General features: G+C 41.6%; 2 protein-coding genes across 2 annotated transcripts in view; one reads left to right on the top strand and one right to left on the bottom strand.

Moving 5' to 3' along the window:
* The first annotated feature begins 191 nt into the window (after positions 1-191).
* rbmx2 (RNA binding motif protein X-linked 2) lies at positions 192-4021 on the top strand. Its single transcript, XM_042007455.1, has 6 exons — positions 192-280; positions 1030-1145; positions 1264-1315; positions 2622-2751; positions 2920-3109; positions 3186-4021. The coding sequence occupies exons 1-6, from the start codon at positions 276-278 to the stop codon at positions 3650-3652; spliced, it is 960 nt and encodes a 319-aa protein (XP_041863389.1). The 5' UTR covers positions 192-275; the 3' UTR covers positions 3653-4021.
* Positions 4022-6217: 2196 nt separating this feature from the next.
* Positions 6218-21912, bottom strand: part of siah2l (seven in absentia homolog 2 (Drosophila)-like) — a 28763-nt gene continuing 13068 nt past the window's right edge. Inside the window, exons 2-3 of the mRNA XM_042008602.1 lie at positions 11902-12081; positions 6218-9551 (exon numbers count right to left, since the gene is read on the bottom strand). Of these exons, the coding sequence (XP_041864536.1) occupies positions 9180-9551; positions 11902-12081 (552 nt within the window). The 3' untranslated portion in view covers positions 6218-9179. The remainder of the gene's footprint in view (positions 9552-11901; positions 12082-21912) is intronic.

The following is a 21912-nucleotide window of genomic DNA, read 5'->3' as shown; positions in this document are numbered from 1 at the left end:
AATTAATGTTCAAGTCAAATATCTAAATATTCTAAAATATATAGTGGTTACTAAATTTCTCTAGAGTCAGTTTAATATTGTATTTTTTTAACAATTCTTGAAAAGCACCATCAATATTTATTTATCCGCAAAAACAAACCCTAATTTTAAGATATCCAAACAGCAGGGGGCAGCAGAGGCTCGAATTTCACCCTAGACCTAACCCGGAAGTCTTTGATTTCAACAAGGGAAACCATTTCCACCAAACCACTGGATTATTTTAAAAGCCGGACACCATGAAGTAAGTAAAACCTTACGGTTTAAAATAATTGTTTTAGTTCTGCTTTGTTATTTATTTCGTCATTGTTCCCGTTACCTACTACAAGTTTGTGCTAGCCTGCTATCTAGTGCTAGCACGCCAGTAAACACTGTAGCCTGCTAAACTTAGCCATCGTCCCCTGTACATTGTCATCGGCCAAATCATGTTCAAAATCTGAGGGTTTTAATACTTATCGTTAGTCGACTATACATAAAATCATAAGCAATAGCTGTAAAATTTGGTATACTATATTCAGACTGTACGTTGAAGACGATGTTTGCGATGTTTGGTTTTAATTTGGCACTGGACTTTAAATATTTTGAAATTGTTTGATTTATCTTAAAACAAGTAAAAAAAAAAAAAATGCAGAGGAGGTGTTAAATTAATCTAAAATAACCTTAACTTAATAACTACATTTAATGGTTCACGTTATCTAAACAAAGTCCAAGTAAATAGCTCTGCTCTTCAAGTCTGTCCTGTTCATGATCTTTGATTTTCTCCTTTTAAGTCTCATGTAAAGCTCTTTGTGTTGTCTTGTTGATGACAGGTATAATAAGGAAACTTGAGTTCTTGGAGCTCAAGTCAAGACTGAAAAATCCCCCAAATGTAATCTCAGAAATTAAATTTCTGCACAGTAAAACACCAGTTTTATGTGTCAGATTATATCAGATGTCTGTCAACATGATGATGATGTTGATGATGATAATGATGAAGATGATCTGTGCTCTCAGTCCGCTGACGAAGGTGAAGTTGATTAACGAGCTGAATGAGCGTGAGGCTGACCTTGGTGTCAGTGAATCTGTTTCCTGGCACACTGAGTACAATGACAGCGCCTGGGTTTTTGTTGGTGAGTCATTCCTCAAACAGCAGCAGTTTCATCTACTTTAGCTTTTTTTTTTAAAAATAATAGTAAGTTGGATAAATCATGTTGAGCTGCTGTCTTGTCCTTGTCTGCTTTCTTGCAGGAGGGTTTCCTTATGAGCTGACCGAAGGTGACCTGATCTGTGTCTTCTCTCAGTACGTACCTCCATACCCATCAGCTCATCATTTGTGGCCCGATTACAATTCCATTTTCAAAAAGAAAGTAGTGATGCTGTGAAACATGTAATTTAAAACAGAATGCCATGATTTAGAAAGCTCATCAACTCATCTTTTATTCCCAGTAAAAGATAAACAACATATCAGATGATGGAACTGAGACATTTCACCATCTGTTGGAAAATATGACCTGATAGTGAATCTAATGACAGCAACATGTCTGTACAAAGTAGTTCCAGGGTGATGTTCAGGATGGTGTAAAAAGTAGTTCCAGGGGGATGTTCAGCATGGTGTAGCATCCCCTCTTTTCCTAACAACTGTCTGGAAATGTCTGGGAAGTGAGGAGACCAGTTGCTGGAGTTTTAGGAGAGGAATGTTGTCCCATGCTGGTCTGAGTCCTGGACCTTGGTTGCTGGATTTCTGCTTCCATGATGTTCCAGATGTTGTGTACTGGTGAAAGGTCTGGACTGCAGGCAGCCAGTTCAGCAGCCGGACTCTTCTCCTGTGAAGCCATGCTGCTGTGATGGATGCAGGATGTGGTTCAGCATCGTTTTCCACTTTGCCTCAGACCATTTTAAATGAGCTTTGGTCCAGAGAAGACGACACTGGTTCTGGATCCTGTTCACATCTGGCTTCTTCTCTCCATAATGGAGCTTTAACCTGCATTTGTGGAAGTCCATGCAGTGGTTTCCAGTAGAGAATCATGTCTGCTTTTAATGCAGAAAATCACCAGCATCCAGCTTTGTCCCATGCATACAGAGATTCCTCCTGATTCTAACCCTAATCCCCCTGAATCTATAGATGATTTTATACACTGTAGACGGTGGATCTCCAAAGTCTGAGGAACATTTTTCTGTAACTGTTCCACAATCTTTAGGTTCCAGTTAGTCTCAGATTGGTGAACCTCTGTCCATCTTTCCATTTGAGAGACTCTGCCTCTCTGAAATGCTCCTTTTATACCCAGTCATGTTACTGACCTGTTGCCAGTTAACCTGATTAGTTGTCAAATGCTCCTCCAGGTGTTTCTGGTTTGTACCAGTTACTTTTCCAGCCATTTGTTGCTCCTTTTCCAACTTTTTCCAGACATGTTGCTGCATCAGATTCACTATCACTATCATCTTCTACTGGGGATAAAATATGAGTTGATGAGATTTGAAAATCATTGACTTCTGGTGTTATTCAGATTTTATCGAGCATCCTAACTTTTCTGGAACTGAGGTTTTACTTACTTAGGCTAAAACGTTTTAAATTATTTTCCCTTTTTCTACCTGAACTAACGTGTCAGGTATGGAGAGGTTGTCAACATCAACCTGGTACGCGATAAGAAGACGGGGAAGTCTAAAGGTTTCTGCTTCATCTGCTACGAGGACCAGAGGAGCACTATCCTGGCTGTGGACAACTTCAACGGCATCAAGGTAACTCTGCCCCCTGCAGGACAAAACAGGAAGTGTAAAGACGTTTTAGTCCAGAAACATTAAGTTTATTGGTATTTAAGATGAAGAAAAGTTGGACAGATAAAGGACTTTTACTTTTAATTAAAAGAAATTGCTAAAATAATTTAAAATTATTGTCTTTTGTGGCAGATTAAAGGTCGAACCATTCGGGTTGATCACGTTAAAAACTACCGTCCTCCCAAAGACAATGAAGATATTGATGATGTAACCAAAAGTCTGAGGGAGCAGGGATGTGCACCCAAAGACCCTGATGCCCCACCCTCCTCTTCCTCAGAGGAAGACGAGCAGTACGCCGTACCTGTGAAGAAGCCCAAGAAAGGTGAGCTCACTTCCTGTTGTCTTAAGTCCACCCGACACCAGACCGGGCCTAAAACTCCTCTTTTTCTCTGTCTCAGACAAGAAAGAGAAGAAGAAAAAGAAGAAAGAGAAAAAGGAGAAGAATAAGAAGAGGAGCCGGGCATCGTCATCTTCCTCTCCTCATCCTCCTCCTCCTCCTCTTCCTCCTCCTGCAGCCATCAGAGTCAAAGAGGAGAAGGAGGACGCCGCCTATGACAAATACAACCAGAACGGACAAAGAGCGAGGGAGACGGAGAGACACCGGGAGGACGAGGACAGGCGGAGATGGACAGACAGGGAGAGGGACGAAGACAAGAGAAGAAACCGTGAGATGGACAGCTATAGAAGAAGAGAAACGGACCGAAGAGACGACAGAAGGTGGGACGTGGACAGAGATGACAGAAGAAGAGACGCAGAGAGGGACAGAGATAGAAAAGAGACAGACAAAGACAACAGAAGAAGAGAGACAGAAAGAGACAGAGACAATGAGAGAAGAAGAGATGGAGACAGAGACAACCGGAGATGAGAGACAGACAGAGACAATGGCAGAAGATAGAGATTCAGATGAGTCCGTTATGGATTTGAGGGTTTTTGGACAGAAAACAGTTAAACAACATAAAATCTTTAGATCTTTACAAGAAAGTATTAATAAATAATCAGATTCCTGCCGTATGAGCGTGTTCGCTGCTTGTCCTCTACAGACTGTCCACCCTAAAAACACTGGATGTGAGCCGCCCCCTGCTGGCTGCTGCTGGTATTACACCTACACATTATTATCTGTTGACATCTCTTTCTCACATGTTGGACTTCCTCCCAAGTCAAAGTGGAACACACACACACATCCTGCACATTTTGTGTTGTTTAAATTCGTTTTTAATAAAATATTCTCTTCTGAGCTTCAGTGTTGTAAAACTGATTTTACTGCAGAAAATGTTTATGTGAAGAAATTTGTTGTTTATCTGGAATAAAACTAACACTTCTTATAAAGATTTAGTAGTTTTAATTCCCACTCCAGCACATAACAATCCCTTTCAACACTCATCAGTTTTCCTTCAAACTCTCCTTCCAGACTTTTCAACACAAAGAATTAAATCCTTTCATGGACGTAAAGTAGCACAGTGCAACTCTCAGACCAGAAAACGCTGCGTTCTGGACTCGTTTGGGCGGTCCGTTATGTGCATTTCTGTAGCGGTCACTGCGCAGCAGCCAAGGCTGAGAAACGACAGCTTTCTCTTCCAGGACGCCGCCTGACGCTGCAGCTGGTTTTACTTTATGCAGAGCGATGCTGGCGAGTCCATATAAACACACTGAACGCGCACCCTGGCTGATTCAGCAAAGAGCTGCAAGTAGACAGTATCAGAGGAAGAGAGGAAAAGAAAGAGATAAGACAAGAATCAAGATCAGATCTGTAAAACTGGCTGCAGTGTTACAGGTAGGATGAAGGTGGATGCTGGATCAGCCGTCGGTGAGCCGTGCATCACTGAGAAAATCAGCCACAGCTCGGGTGTGTATCTTTAAAGCAGCAATACGCAACTTTCTGATCTTAAAACTCTGTTTCTGACTTGTTTTGATACCACACCATTTATAATGTAGTTTTCTTACGGGATATATATATATATAGAGAGAGAGAGAGAGCAGTAGTGATAACACCCAGAATATTTTAACCTCATCAAAACAAAACAAAACACTGCACCTGTCAGCACCGATGGAGAGCATTGATAAACCCAGGGGAGCATGATTGGAACTGGTTTGTGAGTGGAACTGGGTTTCAAATGGTAAATGTTTCAGTTCCCATCCCTAATCAATGCCGTTACCAACGCTGGTATCAACATTTGGATCGATCTGTCCATCACTGTAGTGTAGATCAATGGCTCCCAACCTATTGTCCTCAGGGACCTCTTCAAGCATATAGTAAAAAGCCATGGACCCCCTGCCCCACCCTGTGCTGAGCCCATGCTGGTTTTATGCTTTCAAAATTCAGATTCTCACCATTAATAATGTAGCCTGAGTCCCGTCCTTCCATAAAGCTGAAGTTAAATAAACATACATCCTTACTTTTTTTCCTTTAAATAGGGACAGTTTGTGGACATTAATCACAATGGCTCTCAATGTTCAAAGCCTCGGAAACCCCCTGTGGTCTTTGGGGGACCCCAGGTTTGGAACCACTGGTGTAGATGATATGTTAAGCCCCTAAACCAAGCTTGCCCTGTTTTCTCTTGGAAACTTTCCTTCATCTTCACTGATATCGAGGACGACTGTAGCTCAGGACGAAGAGCAGTTGTCGGTGGATCAACTCCAGGCTTTCTCTGACTACATGTCAAAGTGTCCTTGGGCAAGACACCTAACCCCACATTGCCTCCCAATGTGCCTATCAGGGTATGAGTGTGTGTGAATGGGCAAATGTGATAAGTAGTGTAAAGCGCTTTGAGTGGTCAAGCTGACTGGAAAAGTGCTTTATAAGTGCAAGTCCATTTACCATTTACCATATCGACATCTGGTCCTACACTGACCCCTACTGGTTACTCTCAAATTGCAGCTTGTGAAAAAGTAGTGTTCATTTCTGAGTGTGCACAGATGACTCATCAAAATGCAGGATACAAGAGGCAGCCATGATAAACGTGTGATTAAAGGCAAGCATATTCTGAACCTTAAAGAAACAGGAGCTAGAACTGGATTTAACTGAAGGAGGACTAGGAGGTTTCACAGAATGGGCCGTCTTCACGAATGAGAAGCTTAGGAGGCCACAAACACGAACACACTCATGTTATGTTCAGATGTGTCTTTGTTAGCATTAGCACAAAACAAACATAGTGCAGATTGTTAGCATGTCACTAGCATGCTAGTTTATATCTTCTATATTACAGCTAGTACTGAAATATACAAACTTAACAGAGAATATTTAGTGCCATTTCATAATATTGAAATTACTACTTAGAGGGCATTGCCACCCACTGTACCTGCCAGACAGTAGCGGATGAGAAAGTTAGCCTTGAAAAAGAGGGCTCACCTTGATCCGAATCCAGATGTTGCATGTTCACGTTGTGTGTGCCAGTGTATATGAATGAAGAGGTTTTTAACCAAACTGAGGATCTTTTAGCAAAACCATTTTATTTCATTAGTTTGCTGCACATTTTTTATTACTGTGACAGAAGTGGATTGTGTTGAGTTTAAATGGATAAAAAGAGTAAAGGAAACACCAAGGAGGTCTGAGGAGTTTGGTTTCAGTTACAGACATGATTGTGGTCAGAGGTATTTTACTTCTATGGTTTTATAATAAGGAATGTTTGTTGGTTTATCCAGAATTAAATCATTACAGTGACTTGACTCTGTTGTGTCCCTGTGGCTTCAAACAGGACAATATGAATCAGTCTCCGTGGTATCTCAGCTGCATTTGACAGATTTCAGAGGGAAAAGCACATCAGCACCAAAACTCCTTCAGGAAGAGTGTGAACAAAGGAGGAGGTTAGTGGTAGAAAAGTAAGGCGCTGGCGGCTGAACGGGTTGCAGGAAGAGGGATGAGAGGACTACTCCTCCATTTCCTGCTTTTATGAGACAGGAGGTCTGAGTATTAACAGGGTTCCACAGGTCGGCTCGTTCCTACATGGTCCAAAGCCGAGATGAAACGGCCCAATCAAAAACGTCGCTGTTAAACGACCACAGAAGTTCCCATCAAACAGCTCCGTTAAAACGACTCTGATTTGCCTGAAGAACCAGAAGAGTTGCGTATTTGGAGACACATCATAGCATTTTGTTCAACTTCATTTTTCTAAACATTTACTTAAACTTTTCTTAAAAACTGGGAAACTTAATCTGATTATTTCCTATTAAAGACGTTTTCAGTATTATTTAATCAGACAATCTATAAGTTATCAAATATAACCATGAAAATAAAAACATCACACGAGAGAAGCTGAAAACAAAAATGACTTTTCCTTGTAAAAATGAATCAGTTTTTATCCAGTTTCACATTTCAGCAAGTTATTTCTTATGATTTTGTGACTGATGCAATTCATGAAAAATGTACATGTACAGGCAAACATTTATTCTTTTTATTGCATCTACGACTGGCCAAAGGATATACTTCCAGAGGGTATGTTATCACAGTTAACCCCTTAATCACAGTCTTAAAAAAAACAAATGTCAACATGTCTAGAAGCAAAAAACTTAATTATTCAAACTGTAATACCATTATCAGGTACAGAGAACGAGTCCAGCTAGCTGTAAGTACTCCACTAGATTCCCTTAAGTACGTTCACTTAAACTCACTCATTTTCCAGTTATAATCATCAGAGATCTTTCTGGATAATCTATGCCACCTCCAGAACATGTCAAGAAAACCTCAAGGTGGCAGTGCATGTTAAACCTCTACATTATATTCTATGCAAGTCATTATGTTTGCAAGATTTCCGGAAAAGGGGGAAAAGGTAGTTCTAACTAAAAGACCCAGATTATGCAGATAGAAATCAAATTTCCTCAGACGGGTTAATTCATCCTCTGTCCTTCCCATCCAGGGTTTTGAGTCTGAAATAACAAAAACTAGCAACAGCGATCAGTTATTGTCTGTTTTGGCAATTGGGACCTAAACTCATGGAAAAATATCCCTTATATATATAATTAATCAATAAACTAAGGAACATCTATTTTATGAGATTGACTTTTTCAACCACAGGAGTCGACCCCTGGTGGCCGTTTGATAGAATAGACAACCTTTTCTAGGAAGAATAGCCCTTGATTTTCATTGAACACTCTTATTGCATCTAGAAGATATCAATAAGAATAAGTTAATTAAAAAATAAGAAAACTATGCTTAATCGGGGTGATTTTAGCCAGTTTCAAAGACTTTGATGCACATTGGTGTTGACCCGACTGACCAGCTGTTTCTGGTCTGAGCTGCCAAACAATAAGCTAACACGATCAGCATCTTCCCTGATGTGATATTATATTCCAGATATTTCCAGAAATTAAAGTAAATAAGAGCTTTCTTCCATTTTCCTGTTGTGGATGTCCACCAGTTCTTTTACTCCTGGAGGTTTATTCAGAGTCTTTCCCAGCCAGAGACGGGATTTGGATCAATTTTTCTTCTGAACCACACGATTTTGTAGCTTTACAAAGGTCCTATTAATAAATATTTTTATTATTATTATTATTATTATTATTTTTATTATTATTATTATTATTATTATTATTATTAATAATAATAATAATAATTATAATAATAATAATAATAATAATAATAATGATAGGTTAAATTAACGTTCCTTATGCCTCTTAACCATACAGTAAGTAGTAGATGTTACTGATTGAATAGCTGTAATAGATATTAAAGATTTATCTGCAGATATGTTGAGAAATAAGCTTTTTTTATGTTTATATCTATTTATCTTTTGTTTGCAGCTTCTCCCAAATGAGAACTTGATGCTTTGCTTTGTTGCACATGACATGAAAACAAATATCTTTGGTATTTTCCATCTCAGTTCAGGAAAAAACAGTATTTTTCACCTTTTCCTTGCAGATGAAACAACAAATATAATCCATCACTAATCAATAAAGACACAGATTCTCAACGGTTCAAACAGCTTCTTGAACTCATGTTGAAGTTTTAATGTCTGAGGAGACGTGACTGTGGAATATAAAGCTGTCCGATCTTTTCCTGAATGATGGTTTGGTGTTGAACAGTCGTGGTTTACAGAGACTTTGCAGTCCTGACTGGAAGCAGCAAACGTCGGGCTTACAGGAAGTCCGACTGGACCTGACGGCGCTACTCCGCTCAGTGAATTTGATCACCGGTTCTGACAGGCAGCAGGTTAAACTTCCCAGACAATTAAAGGCTCTGAGATGCTCACCGTTGAGTTTCGTCTATGAGAGGACAAAGAGACGAGCAGTTCTGTCCCACCTAGAAATCAACCATCAGCTCAGGGCGAACGTCCTCCCACAGGGGCCCAGATACCTGTGTGCTCGACCCCGCAGGGCGTTTACTGTCCCCGCCGCCACAGAACCAGACAGAATGTCAACCGAGCTCCTCCTGAACTCATGAAACCGATTCGTTCAGCTCCTCAGCACATGGAGATGGTGACGTTGATCCCGAGGTTCCCGTTGTCTGCAAACAAGTGTGCGATTGAGGTGTCGAAAACCAGACAGTCACTGTTCATGATGGCGGCTGCCACTCCGTCATGGATGGAGCGCGGTGTGGCCTCCCAGGTGAGCCGGCGTCGGTTGCCGTTGAGCTCCAGGCGGTAGGCAAAGTTTTCTGCCTGCTTCCGGGTTCCGATGAGCAGGACGACAGCGAAGAACTGCTGGTGGCCTTCGTACTTCTCCTGCTTCTCCAGGACTAGCATGAAGTGGTGGCTGAAGCACGACTGCATCATCACCCAGTCCACGGCGCCTGGAAGGTTGATGTCCGTCGCCAGGAAGACGATGTCCTCCCCCTGCAGACAGAGAGGACAGGAAGGACAGACTCTCAAACATCTGTTTTTCATGTCCAGCTCATAAATGAACCCTTGTTGAATCAGCTCGTGATTCATAAATAACTGCAGAACCTAGCCAACCGAGCTACAACCACGGCAACCATGATGGAGCCCTTCATTTTGGATATCTTTCTATCCAAGATAAAAACAGAGTAAAGCTGACTTGAAACACAAGATACAAAAGGTTTGGTTCGTTTGACTCATTATAACGTGAATAATGATGCTAACCCCAATCATCCTAAATCTATCGGACTATTAGGTGTGAATTTTCTAGGAGAGGATTTAGGGAGTTATGATAGACAGCAAACCGGAATCTTTTTTTTTTTTTTTATCTGTGCTCAGAACAGAAACAGAAATCAAGTGCTTACATTTAATTAGATTTTCTTCCATGAGCTGGAAGTTCGCTCTGCTCTGTGTATGATGTGTTGACTACATGTCCGAACACATCTGATCATTATAATAAATCCATCCAGAATTAAGTATCTCCTGTCTCTGTTTCACATGTGCATTAAGAAAATAAAAACCGGATGTGTTGGAGAATACTTTTGTTTCCACCTGTATCCGTGGATATTGAGCCGGTGGATTGATAGTTTATCAATCATCTGTCTATGGATGCTCACTGCTCTTTAACAGGAGTTGAGTCAACTGTTTAACTCTCAGAAATTATATAAAATAATCTTTCTCATACTCATGTTATTAATTCAGACTCCCACTGAAGAATCTCTACCCCCTAACATGTCCACTAAACCTTTGTGTTCTGGTGCCTCATTTATAAAACTGTGCGTAGCAAAACAAAGTACAGGTGGTGTCCGCAGGGAAAAAAGAAAATGCTGCACACAAAAACTTTCAGATTTATAAAAGCGTGCGCACGCACGTCTCACGCCTGTTTCTGTTTATAAATCGGAATCAACTCTAAAGTGGTTGCACATGAGGGAACACCTTGCCACGCCCACATGGTGGCTATAAATGGTCAGGTGAACGCCTATAATACATATTCATCACATCATTTCAATGATGGCTCGGGAGGGGAAAGGGAAGAAGCGGATTCTGTCAGAATGTGAAACTAAATCCTGATGGACCATGTTGACAAACATAAAAATGTTTAATTGGTGGGCACGGCGTGGGCAATACTATTGTCAGAAATGCAGAATAGTGGCAGATGATGTCATCAGAAGGGAAGACACGCCAGAGGCATCTGAACATGCGGTTGGATATTTTAGTTGGTAGAGCATCCGTCTGCCATGCGGGAGATCAAAGTTCAAATCCCCCAGGGGTGAACAGTAACACCTTCCATTTGGGGCCTTAGGTAAGATGCTACAGCCCACAGTAAATCGGTTAAGAGAAAAGAATCTGTTTAACTGACAGTAATGATGCCGGTAATGTAGTCTTTTGTTTTAATGTATAAAATAAATATGTACAGATACATCTAAGATTGGTAGCAGTTTATTTAGTGTTAAATAATATTTTCTTTATAGTTCCTGGGTGTTCCAGCGGGGTCGGCGGTGCTGCAGCTGTGGTTGCAGAGGGTGAGGCCAGAGACTCCACCCAGCACCACAGCAGCCGTGTCCTCAGAGGAAGTCCTGCAGGTGCAGAGGGACACCATCACCGCTATTAACCAGGTGGACAAGGAGTTGCAGGAAATGGAGACTGTCTTGATGGAAATTGGGACAACAATTAAAAAAAGATGGTGTCAGAATAAATAAATAAATAAAGGAAATCCACCTCTTGTGTGTTTCATAAGAGTTGCATCACTTCTAGACCTCCAGTCTGTCCCACTCTGCTGGATCTCAGAATAAATGACCAAGGCTTCCTTTTTGCATTTTTTTTTACTGACTGGATGGTAGGTCAAATTATGATCCCAACAAAAGGGTCCCAAGAAAGTTGGACGGGTCAAATCAGATATTCTGGCACCTGTCCTGAACCTCCTGCTTTCTTTCTTCTTGGTCAGTAGCTGTTTCGGTACTGCCCCCTAACGAGCAGCTGTTGTAATTGCACGACATTGTTCAGGTGCTTCAGTTGAGGAAAGTGTGAAAGCAAGCCAAAGGTCGTGTCCTGGCATTCTCTGCACAATCCAACCGGGTTCCTCAGATTATACTGGTGCAAATGCCAACTTCACACATTTCTCTATGGGGCTCATTTAGGCCCACTTGATGAACCTTATATCTTTAAAATCAAAGTGTGGGGTTAAATGATTGGGCCTATGTATCACAACATTTTCAAAGCAAAATACTGAGTAATTCTGCTCAACGACTGAAGGATTGGCCACCAGCCGAACACACCTGTCGGCCACAGACTAAGTGCTGGTTCTGACCTGCAGTGTGGTGATGGACTTGTGAGCATGCATCAGGTGAGGCATGACAGCCTCCAGCGAGCCGTGCCATTTGCAGGTAGCTCCAGGACACGGGCAGGTGTACGGCCTGAACTCGCACACCTCCTCGTGGTCGGGCTTCTCACTGTGGTGGAGAGTCAGCAGGCAGCCGGCCGATGAATACTGCAGGAGGACAAAGACAGGAGTTACTTCCTGTTTAACATTTTCATATGCTTTAAAATCTTAAAAAGACTCCGGTGTAACTCCACGTTTGATTTATTTGAGATGTAAATGTTGTCATGGGAATGCTCATGTGTGGTGTCCGATGTATAATAAACACACCATGACCATGTTCATATGACAAACATGATTTTCACCTTTAAAATGTGCATCGCTAAACAGTACAAACCACCTGGACTTTAACTGAAATGATCTAGATGAAGTGAGAAATAACCACTACAAGCCGGTTTTCATTCCTTTTGAGGATGGTCCTAATCTACGAGGACATGCCTGTCCTCTGCAGGACGATAAGGGACATTTAGAAAATTAACAATTTAAAATTATGTAACACATGAGGTGAAAGAAGGTCCTCACAAGGATAGAAAGCTGTGGTTAGATTAGTTTCATGGCTGCAGCTTTCTTCATGATATTCTGAAATGAAGGTCAAGATAAATGGATTCTCCTCCTCCTCCTCCCTCCTCTCTGTGTGCTGAGGAGGAAGATGAGGAGAGATGTTTGAGGCCACAGCATCAGAGGAAGATGGAGGCAAGCGGTGACGTTTCAGAGAGAAAACATCCATAAACATGAGGAGGAGGAAGCGGGAGGGGGAGGCAGCATTGCCATGGAGATGAGAGCAGGCATTTCCACCAGTTTCAGTTTGCCTTGTGCAGACAGGCGCCATGTGTTCAGAAGCTGCGTGCTGATTGGCCGGGTTGGCCTCGGGACAGTGAAGTGCCTCTACAGCCGGCTGTCAGAAAATATCTGTCAAAATGTGGATTAAAATATTTAAAATGAATAACTTATTCCCCCTTCAGCTTCAACTCGACTCAAGATTATCCATTTAGGAATTAATTATTTACTCGTTTCCATGGAGATGTGCCACAGCTTATGAGCTGATAATTTGATAAGGAAAATGCTAATTTGACCTTCAGTGATTTTTTTAAATAATAAATGACAAACAGCAGGCGGTGATAATCCTCCAGTCTGTGCTGTTGAACCATAGAAGAGACAACCAGGAGTTAATGTGATGAAGGCCAGCTTCCTCATCACCCCACACTCAGCTGATGGGATTTATTATGTCTGTTTTTAAAACTAGGAGGACATGCAGGGAACAAGAGCACACTGCTTTGTATGAAGTTCATTTTAAATGTGAATTTAATAAATTTCTGTGGAATGTTAAAACAGAGAAGGAATCTCTCCATCAGGATGGTCCTGAGGCTGCAGCTGCACATAAACCCTCCTTTAACCAATGATCCCACTGAGAAACAGTGGCTCTGGGCTCTTGGGGCCCTGAGCCCGTCACTCTGGCCTATGCCGATCTTGGTCGGCTGGGGCCTGTGTCCCGTGGCTGTGGGGGGCCCTGGCTGGTTCTTTCCTCTGCCACCCTCTGGGTGGGTCCGGGGTGGTCTTCCTGGTGGGATAGCTTGGGTTCGTGCTAGGGGACTGCTACTGATGGCCCGGGTCTCTGGGCCGCCCTAGTCTGCCTCTAGCCTCAGTAGAGGCGTGGTCACATATGCATGATCACACTCATCTCTGATCACTCCTCATTCCTCAACACAGACAGATGGAAATTTTAAAATAAATAAAAAACAGATATAAGACAAAAGTAAACGTAGAGAAAAATAAAAAAATAAACTCAATTTACGCAATATATACAAGGGAAGTCTAAAGGAAAAACACAAATAAATAAAAACAGCTTTACACACAGACTACATACAGTTATGATTATAATTATACTATCCCAGTCAATCCAGTTTAAACCATTCAATCTTAAATGTCAGCATTCCTACTGGAAGAAAAGTTGTGATATTTGACATTTTTATTGAATTCCACCAGATTTAATTAGTTTCTTATTGTAGGCAGATGCAGGAAATTCTGGTTATTTTGCCAGTTAAATTATGCAGTCGTGGGACCACCAGGGGCATTATAATACTGGATAAAAATATGTATGAAAACCCTTCTGAGAAGTGAACTGCAGAAGTGGATGTGTCCGTCGGCCAGATGAAGAACCTCACTGAGAGGATGCTTCGTTTTACTCATAAATATATAATTCTAGCCTGTTTGTGTTCACTCAGATCTGGTGACACATTTCTTATTTACAGCAGCAGACTGATGACAAGGAGCTGACCCAGAATCTGTCCACGGAGAGGAAACAACACAGACTGCAGAGACTAGAACCAGACTCACGGATGGATTACTGATCAGGTCAATGAGCCACACATCAGAGGACCAGAGGGGTCCAGCAGATCAGAAACCCTGCTGGGAGAGGACATTTGATGCAACAAATCATGGAAAATAAGTCATTTACAAGGAAGCACAAAAGAACCAGGAATGAAATAAAAAAAAATTGAAAGGAAATTTGATGTCTAAGCAGACTCATGGATCAGCTCAGAATTACAATCTCTGTCCAGAACGCTCATCGTACCACCGCCATGTACGCTACAAGGTCGGACGGCGATAAATGAAAAGCTGGGAAAAAAATTCACCACACGGAGAATCAGTCCCAAAGAAAACAAGCTGCAGTCATTACAATGTTAGAAAACTGGTACCAACATACCAATCGTGTGACTTCTGCCGGCTCGCAAACTGTACTTCCTATCAACAGAGACGGTCAAACTAAATACTGTTAAGACGCAAGACGACATCAGAGTGTCTCCACAGTTTCAATGTGAATTCACCTTAAAAAGTCCATCTATGTGATATAGATTTTTTACGTTATCCAGGAAAGATTTCATCTTTGAATCCTATAATTACCCATCAGTTCAGTTCAGTTCCTGGTATCTGGAACTATTTGATGCTTCAGACCAGCTTCCACACAGCCAAGAAGACGAAAACATAAAAAATCGTGGAAGTACAGATTTTCCTGGTGTGTAAATGGGTGAAAGCAGGTGGGATTTAGACCCTTCGTCACAAATCCTGGATTGTTTCTGATCCTGGAAGTACGACGTAGCTACATGTGTTCGGTACAAACAAACCACGACCAACTGTTTTACTGTTATGGTCTGCATCAGGGGTGTCCAAAGTCGGTCCTCGAGGGCCGCTGTCCCGCAGATTTTCCGATGTTTCCTGCTTCCACACACCTGACTCAAATGAAATAGATCCAACGGCCGATTAAGTTTTGCAAAATGACTCAGCAATTTGAGTCAGGTGGTTTTGGAGCAGGGACACATCAAAAACCTGCAGGATTGTGGCCCTTGAGGACGGCGCTGGGCACCCCTGGTCTAGATTCTTCGTAGGAAACCAGTCTTCATCAGAAAAAAATAATTCCCATCAACGGGTCCAGCTTGGTACACATTATGTAGCGTTTCCACTGGCAACAAATGGGACAGGTATCAGAATATCCGAGCTCTCCTACATTTCTGGGACTGTTTTGCTGGGTCCCAGTCTTACTGGTCCGACCCAAAGGGTGGATCTTGATACGCTGCTGTTCATTGACTGGTTAAAAGAATCATTACTTTCAGTGTGACTCCTTACTTAGAACAACGGAGGAACAGCTCCATGTTTAATATACAGTGGATTTTTTTTATTTATTTACTAAGCCACAAGCCAAGAGGAAAGAAGACAAACTAGTGGATGTCCATCGTTCTCCTTTGTTTCAGTGGTGCGCTCTTGTTTGTTATAAGTTAAGGAAGGTGTTGCATCGCCATGTATCTATCGCCAACTGACACGATAACTTCCAGGTAAAGGCCCATTTATGCTCCCTTTATGTATCAAAAGAGGTATGTCTGTTTCAAACGTTATTGCGCTCATACTCTCACGCTTCCTTTTTGTTAGTGTGGTTGTTAGCTGATACATCCACCAGAGGGCAGTGCAGAGTTCAGAGTTCACCAGGAGTTCCAGTGTCAGTTTCAGATGTTAAACACGGAGACGATGGAACATAGAGGCAGGATGGTGAACAGCGGTGGTCTGTACGGTAATTAAACACGCTGCAGCATCTTCTTTCTTTTGCTTTTAGCAGATTGCATATCAGCTATACTGCTCAACACTGCCCCAGACCTGATCCTGAGACCAAGAACACATTCACCAAACACATTCTGGTTTCCAGTGACCTGTTTGACCACCACTTCCTGTTACACAGAAGGGATGAGGAGAATGTGACGGCATGCAAATAAAAGAAATTATTCTACCTAATATGTTAAATGCACGTCTAAAGAGTTAAAGGCTTTATTGTTCTTATACTGCAGGCTAACGTCGGGAACCACAACTTTCGCCCTGTTAGGTGTTAGGTCTCCTTTTGTCTTTTGATGCTTTATTCACCTATTGCAAACAAACAACAATCAATCAGTTTCCCCGACTCCTGCTGCTTCTCTTGCAATGATAACAGAAAGCGTATGTGCACCCCGGTGCATGCAGGTCCTATAACCAATATCATATCCACATTTGGATAATATAAATAAAATAAAAAGAAACTTAGCTAAATACAAAAAAAATAAATAAAATAAATAAAAAATTGTGAGTGTTTAATTATGGAAACTGATATTTGGACATTGACAAAAATAATTGTGTCAAAATTAGTTACTATAAGAACTAATCTTGTTTAAATACGGTGTCTTTATGCGCCCTGATAGATGTCAGCTGCAGAAGTAATGAAGATCATAAAGAAAAGGAAACAATCCGGGAGGAACTGAGCCAACAGATCAGCAGGAGCTTCTTTACTGGATTAATTATTCATAAACTGCAGGTCAAAACTCAGCAGCAGTTTCCAGGAAAACCAGAAGCTGTTGTTACTCTGGCCTGTTTTAATGATTCAAGGCTAAAATAAAGAAAGAAATGGAACTCTGTCATCGTTCCGCTTACAGAAGATGTTTAGCTGATCCTCACATCTGTTTCAACTCTGCAGCGCCCTCTGCTGCTCTTACACCCATATATCTATCTGAACCTACCTACCTACCTACCTACCTAGGAATGAGTAAAGTAATCCTAGGATTAGGGCTGCAACTAATGACTATTCTGATAGTCGATTAATCATCGACTATTAAAACGACTAGTCAACTAAGCGGATTACGTATCTCATAATTATTAAATGGATCTTATTTCACATTCAGATTTAAAATCTTGCATGAGGTCGTTATGTAAGTCTGACGTGCCTCCTCTTTTAAATGTTCGAGCATTGCAGGCGTACTTCCGTAGTACACAAGGTCCGCTTTAGAAATCTCACATGTATTTAGTTTATTTTGTAAGTTTAGCATGAAGTTATCCCAGACGTTAAAAAAAAAAAAAAGGAGATGGGGAGTGGGGGGAGGGGGCCGATAGCACCCTGGTTCCCGGGGTGTGCGGCTGGAATATCGGGGTGTGTGCTGGCCTACGCCGGGTGGCTGTCTGGGGGGGCCTGGTCCTCCTAGGCATGTTGCGGGCCCTCTGCCTTTGGGGGGTGGGGCTGCCGCCTCTGGGCTCCTGGGGCCCTGGGCCCTTCGCTTGGGCTGCCCTGGGTGGCCGGTCCCTGGCAGGGCCGGCGGCTGCTGATCTTGGCCCACTGGGGCCTGTGCCCCGGGACCGTGGGGGGCTCTTGCTGGGGCTCTCCTCTGCCACCCTTCGGGTGGGGCTGGAGTCGTCTTTGTGGTGGGGTGGCTTGGGTTGGTGCTCTGGGTCTGCTGCTGAGGGCCCGGCCCAGGCCCTGGTCTGCCTCTGGCCTCCGTGGAGGCGAGGTCGCATTTGCATGATCTCACTCATCACTCTTCATCACTGATCACTCCTTGTTTCTCATGCTCTGCATGCTGACACAGTCACTGAGTTGTCTAGTGGGTTTTTAATACTAAGCGATAATTATTAAAAATTTTTTTTTTTTTTTTTTTTTTCCTGTGAGTTAGTATCTGGTCTCTGTTATGTCTTTTTGATTTGGTTATTATTTCAAAACTCTTAATGACTAGTGTTTTCTGTGTGTGTGTGTGTGTTTCTGCTTTTGTAAAAGTTGTAGGAAATTTTCTGGTGTGTTCATGTACAGGTGTAACAGTTTGTTGTCTGGTGATGGTGGATTGAAGGGTCGTTTCCTTCTGTCTGTGATCTTTTTGTCTCCTTTTTTCTTTCCCTTTTGCTCTTTTTGCTATTTTCCATCTTTTTCTGTCCCCTCCGGTCAGGTCCAGCAAGATTACATAGATTCCGTGATTCAAAGTAAATAAATAAATAAATGAATCAGATTATCAAGACGAGCCTTACCCATAGGCCTCCCCTCGGCAGAGCAAATTGGTTCAGCACAATACAGCAACCAGATTATCATTTTGCTGCTATGATGCTGGACAGGACAAGCTAAAAAAAAAAAAAAAAAAAAGGAGAAGTTATCCCAGACGTTTGTGGTTTTGTTAACTGGCCAGCCGCCATATTTTTCCCCTGACGGACTTTTTTGCGCATGTGCACCTCTCAGCAGAGATAGGAAAGAAGACGATGTCTCACTCTGTAGTTATTTTTTTTTTTTTTTTCGACAATAGTTGATAGGTAAATTTGTGTGTTGACTATTTTTATTGTTGACTATTGTCGACAAATCGCTGCAGCCCTACATAGGGATGAGTAAAGTAATCCTAGGAATGAATCAAGTATTTAGCGTTTTTAAGAGCTGGAATCAAACTTTTCACCACAAAACAGCAAGTAAGATATGATTTCTGATTCTGGCTGCTAGCTCCAGAGTTTCTGTCCCACAGCAATGAGACAGGCATCTTTGGAACCAGCAGAGTCTCTGCTTTCATACGACTAGGAATGTCACGTTTATATAATTATACACTTATTCACAGTAGTAAACACTACCATTCATCATTCATGAAAATCCCTCAAAATCGTCACTTTAAATAAAATATGTATGAACCATGTCAGCAGATCAGCGCAACTTCCGCACAGAAAGAAAACAGCTTTCTACAACTTCCTCATGTTTCTGCTTGTGTTGCTTTGTTTTGATTGTGAGGGTTGCAGAAGACTGCCATAGTGGGACGCTATGGCAGCCTGAGTGGGACGTTATGCCAGAGGAAGAGTTATTTCCTCCAAACAAACTGATTAAAACATGCTTGTCGGTAGGGGTGAGCAATATCATATTGTTCGCAGTGCTACTGGTATAGTTCATGACACCAGTAGAAAATGTAATATGATGATATCACATGATCACACTTTTCCAGGCACAGTGTCGCTCTGTGGAGCTCCGCTGATCAAGTGAACAAGAAAACATGGGAGAGCAGAATGTTGATTTTGGCTTCGAACAAAAAAACAAACTAATTCACATGTTCCTAAAGACAGCACACTTCTGCTGCTTCCGATGGTGAATCTGGGCAAATACCGGAAGTAGACCTCACTCCATTGCACCCCAATGCAGCCAATTTAGCGACTGTTGCTATATTTAGACCCTTATAGTGACCATTTGTTCAAGCAGGAGCAGCGACAAATCCAGCGATTTCTTTGGGTGTTATAGGACACTTATCTCTGTCTGATCTCTTATCTATTGGCCGTGTTGTCTGCTGTTATTTCACAGCGCAATGTGAGCTGAACGTCATGCTATACGGACAAGAAAAAGAAACTAAATACGTCTTTTGTGACAGATAGTTTCGCGTTTCACACATATTTAACCCGACATGAGAAAAAACAGCATTTAATTCCAGATTCTTATTTATTTTCACTGCTGTAGTTTTATTTGTGTCCCAAACAAACAGCAGCTGTTCTGCTGAAGGAAGCTGGAAGTCAAAGGTAGCTGGATGTTTTCCTGTGTTTCTAGGTTCTCTACTCGGGTTGAAAAAAAAAAAAATGTTCAAAATCATTTTTATAACGTGGTTTACAGAAGGAAGCCTCCCACGTCCAGGTAGAGGACCAGTAGCCTTTTCCACCTGAGAAAAATCCAGAGTGTTAATATGTAGGATTTATTTATTCTTTACACATGAGAGGAGATTTAGCTGGAACGAGACTTCTTAGTTACTTTACTTTGTTATACTAATTAGTTATTTTGGCATGAAAAGATAGAAAAATAAAACTAATAAACATAAGAAGTGCTGGAAAATTAATTTACACATAATAATCATGATAATCGTAAAATCTTCACTGCGATTTTCATCACATATTTTCCAGATATCAGAAACAATATGATCAATACCGTCAGCGTTCATGCAAAATTTTAAAAACAGCTAAAAACAAAAAAGAAAACAGGTGTTTTGTTTGTATATGAAACATCTTTCCTTTCACTCTGCCAACCATCATCTCCTAACACTCGTTCAGAAATGTGTTACTATGGCAACAGACTGCTGTACCTAGACTTTGCTGCGATAACAGTTTTGCAGGTCCAGAGGAGACCGGCTCGTTCTTTTAGCGGCAGCTTCCCACAAAAATAAATAAATAAAAACGCAAATAAAACAAATAAATAAAAGCACAAATAAAATAAGTAAATAAATAAAGGAAAAAGACAGATGGTGGCGAAAGATAAAAGCCTGATCTGAAAGCCCCCACTGTCTGAAATCAGTGAAACATCAGAAACATCTTCTTGGCTTCAAATCATCACAAGCTTCTCACATCTCTGTTACCGCCGGTCACGTCAGGCTCTTTGCTGTTAAATATACTAAAACTGCACCAAAACAGACAACATGTGCAGGTAAACATGTTAGATCAGAGAGAAGAGCCGTTCCTGCTCATATCCATGTTATGTATTCACACAGCATCCCACACACAGCAGACAGATGTTCACCATATGGCTGTCCAAAATCTAGAGCAGGTCTCAGCTTTCAGCAGAACAAAAACACCTTAAAACTGGGCCGATGCAGAAACTGAAGCAGATCAGATTCACACGAGGCGAGCAGGAACACTCGGCCTGCAGGGATCGATAGCAATCAGGCTAAAAGGGCTGAGAGAGGGTTGGTAAACGAATCAGAGGTAAAGAGACACCCCCACACCCACAGCTCGCTCCCACTCAGGCTTTTTAACGGGGAAGTAATCAGTCCGGTCTGTTTGATCGATTAGTGGAAAATGAGAGTTAATAGACTAGAAGTGCAAAGTTACGTTAGGATGAAGCTGCAAAATGTTTTTCTTTACAATCAAAGAAAAACTGTCCAACATGTTAGAGCAGCTAAAAGCTAAAACTTCCATTTTAATACATCACAGTAGAAGATAAAATCATCTGAAAATGTAAATAAAACCACAATACAATGATTTCCAAATGTCATCAAGTCATATTTTATTCCCAGTAGAAGATAAACATCATATCAGATGATGAATCGTGAGACGTTTCACCATGTAATAGAAAATATGAGCTGATAGTGAATCTGATGGCAGCAACACATCTGGAAAAAGTTGGAACAGCAGCAACAAAAGGCTGGAAAAGTAACTGGTACAAACCAGAAACACCTGGAGGAGCATTTGACAACTAATCAGGTTAATTGGCAACAGGTCAGTAACATGACTGGGTATAAAAGGAGCATTTCAGAGAGGCAGAGTCTCTCAGATGGAAAGATGGACAGAGGTTCACTAATCTGAGACAAACTGGATCTAAAAGTTGTTCCTCACTGTAAAATTGTGTAGACTTTGAAGATCCACCATCTACAGTGTAGAATATCATCAGAAGATTCAGAAGATCAGGAGGAATCTCTGTGTGCATGGGACAAGGCTGGATGCTGGTGATCTTCTACATTAAAAGCAGACAAGACTTCTGGAAACCACTGCATGGACTCAGGACAAATGCAGGTTAAAGCTCCATCATGCAAAGAAGAAGCCAGATGTGAACAGGATCCAGAACCAGCACTATCTTCTCTGGACCAAAGCTCATTTAATCCTTTATGCTTTTAAAGAAAATATTAAACTTCAATATCAAGAATTCCAAAGGCTGTAGCTTGGAAGTGGTTA

The sequence above is a fragment of the Melanotaenia boesemani genome, chromosome 15 (assembly GCF_017639745.1).
Source record: "Melanotaenia boesemani isolate fMelBoe1 chromosome 15, fMelBoe1.pri, whole genome shotgun sequence".
In the NCBI taxonomy this organism is placed as follows: Eukaryota; Metazoa; Chordata; class Actinopteri; order Atheriniformes; family Melanotaeniidae; genus Melanotaenia; species Melanotaenia boesemani.
The sequence above is the reverse complement of the archived record's forward strand: the minus strand, read 5'-3'. Positions and strand labels throughout refer to the sequence as shown.

Excerpts from the sequence above, each read along its gene's own strand:
- rbmx2 (XM_042007455.1), top strand. Across the intron at positions 1,146-1,263 it reads CAGCGCCTGGGTTTTTGTTG|GAGGGTTTCCTTATGAGCTG; the intron begins GTGAGTCATTCC and ends GCTTTCTTGCAG. Across the intron at positions 3,110-3,185 it reads TGTGAAGAAGCCCAAGAAAG|ACAAGAAAGAGAAGAAGAAA; the intron begins GTGAGCTCACTT and ends TCTCTGTCTCAG.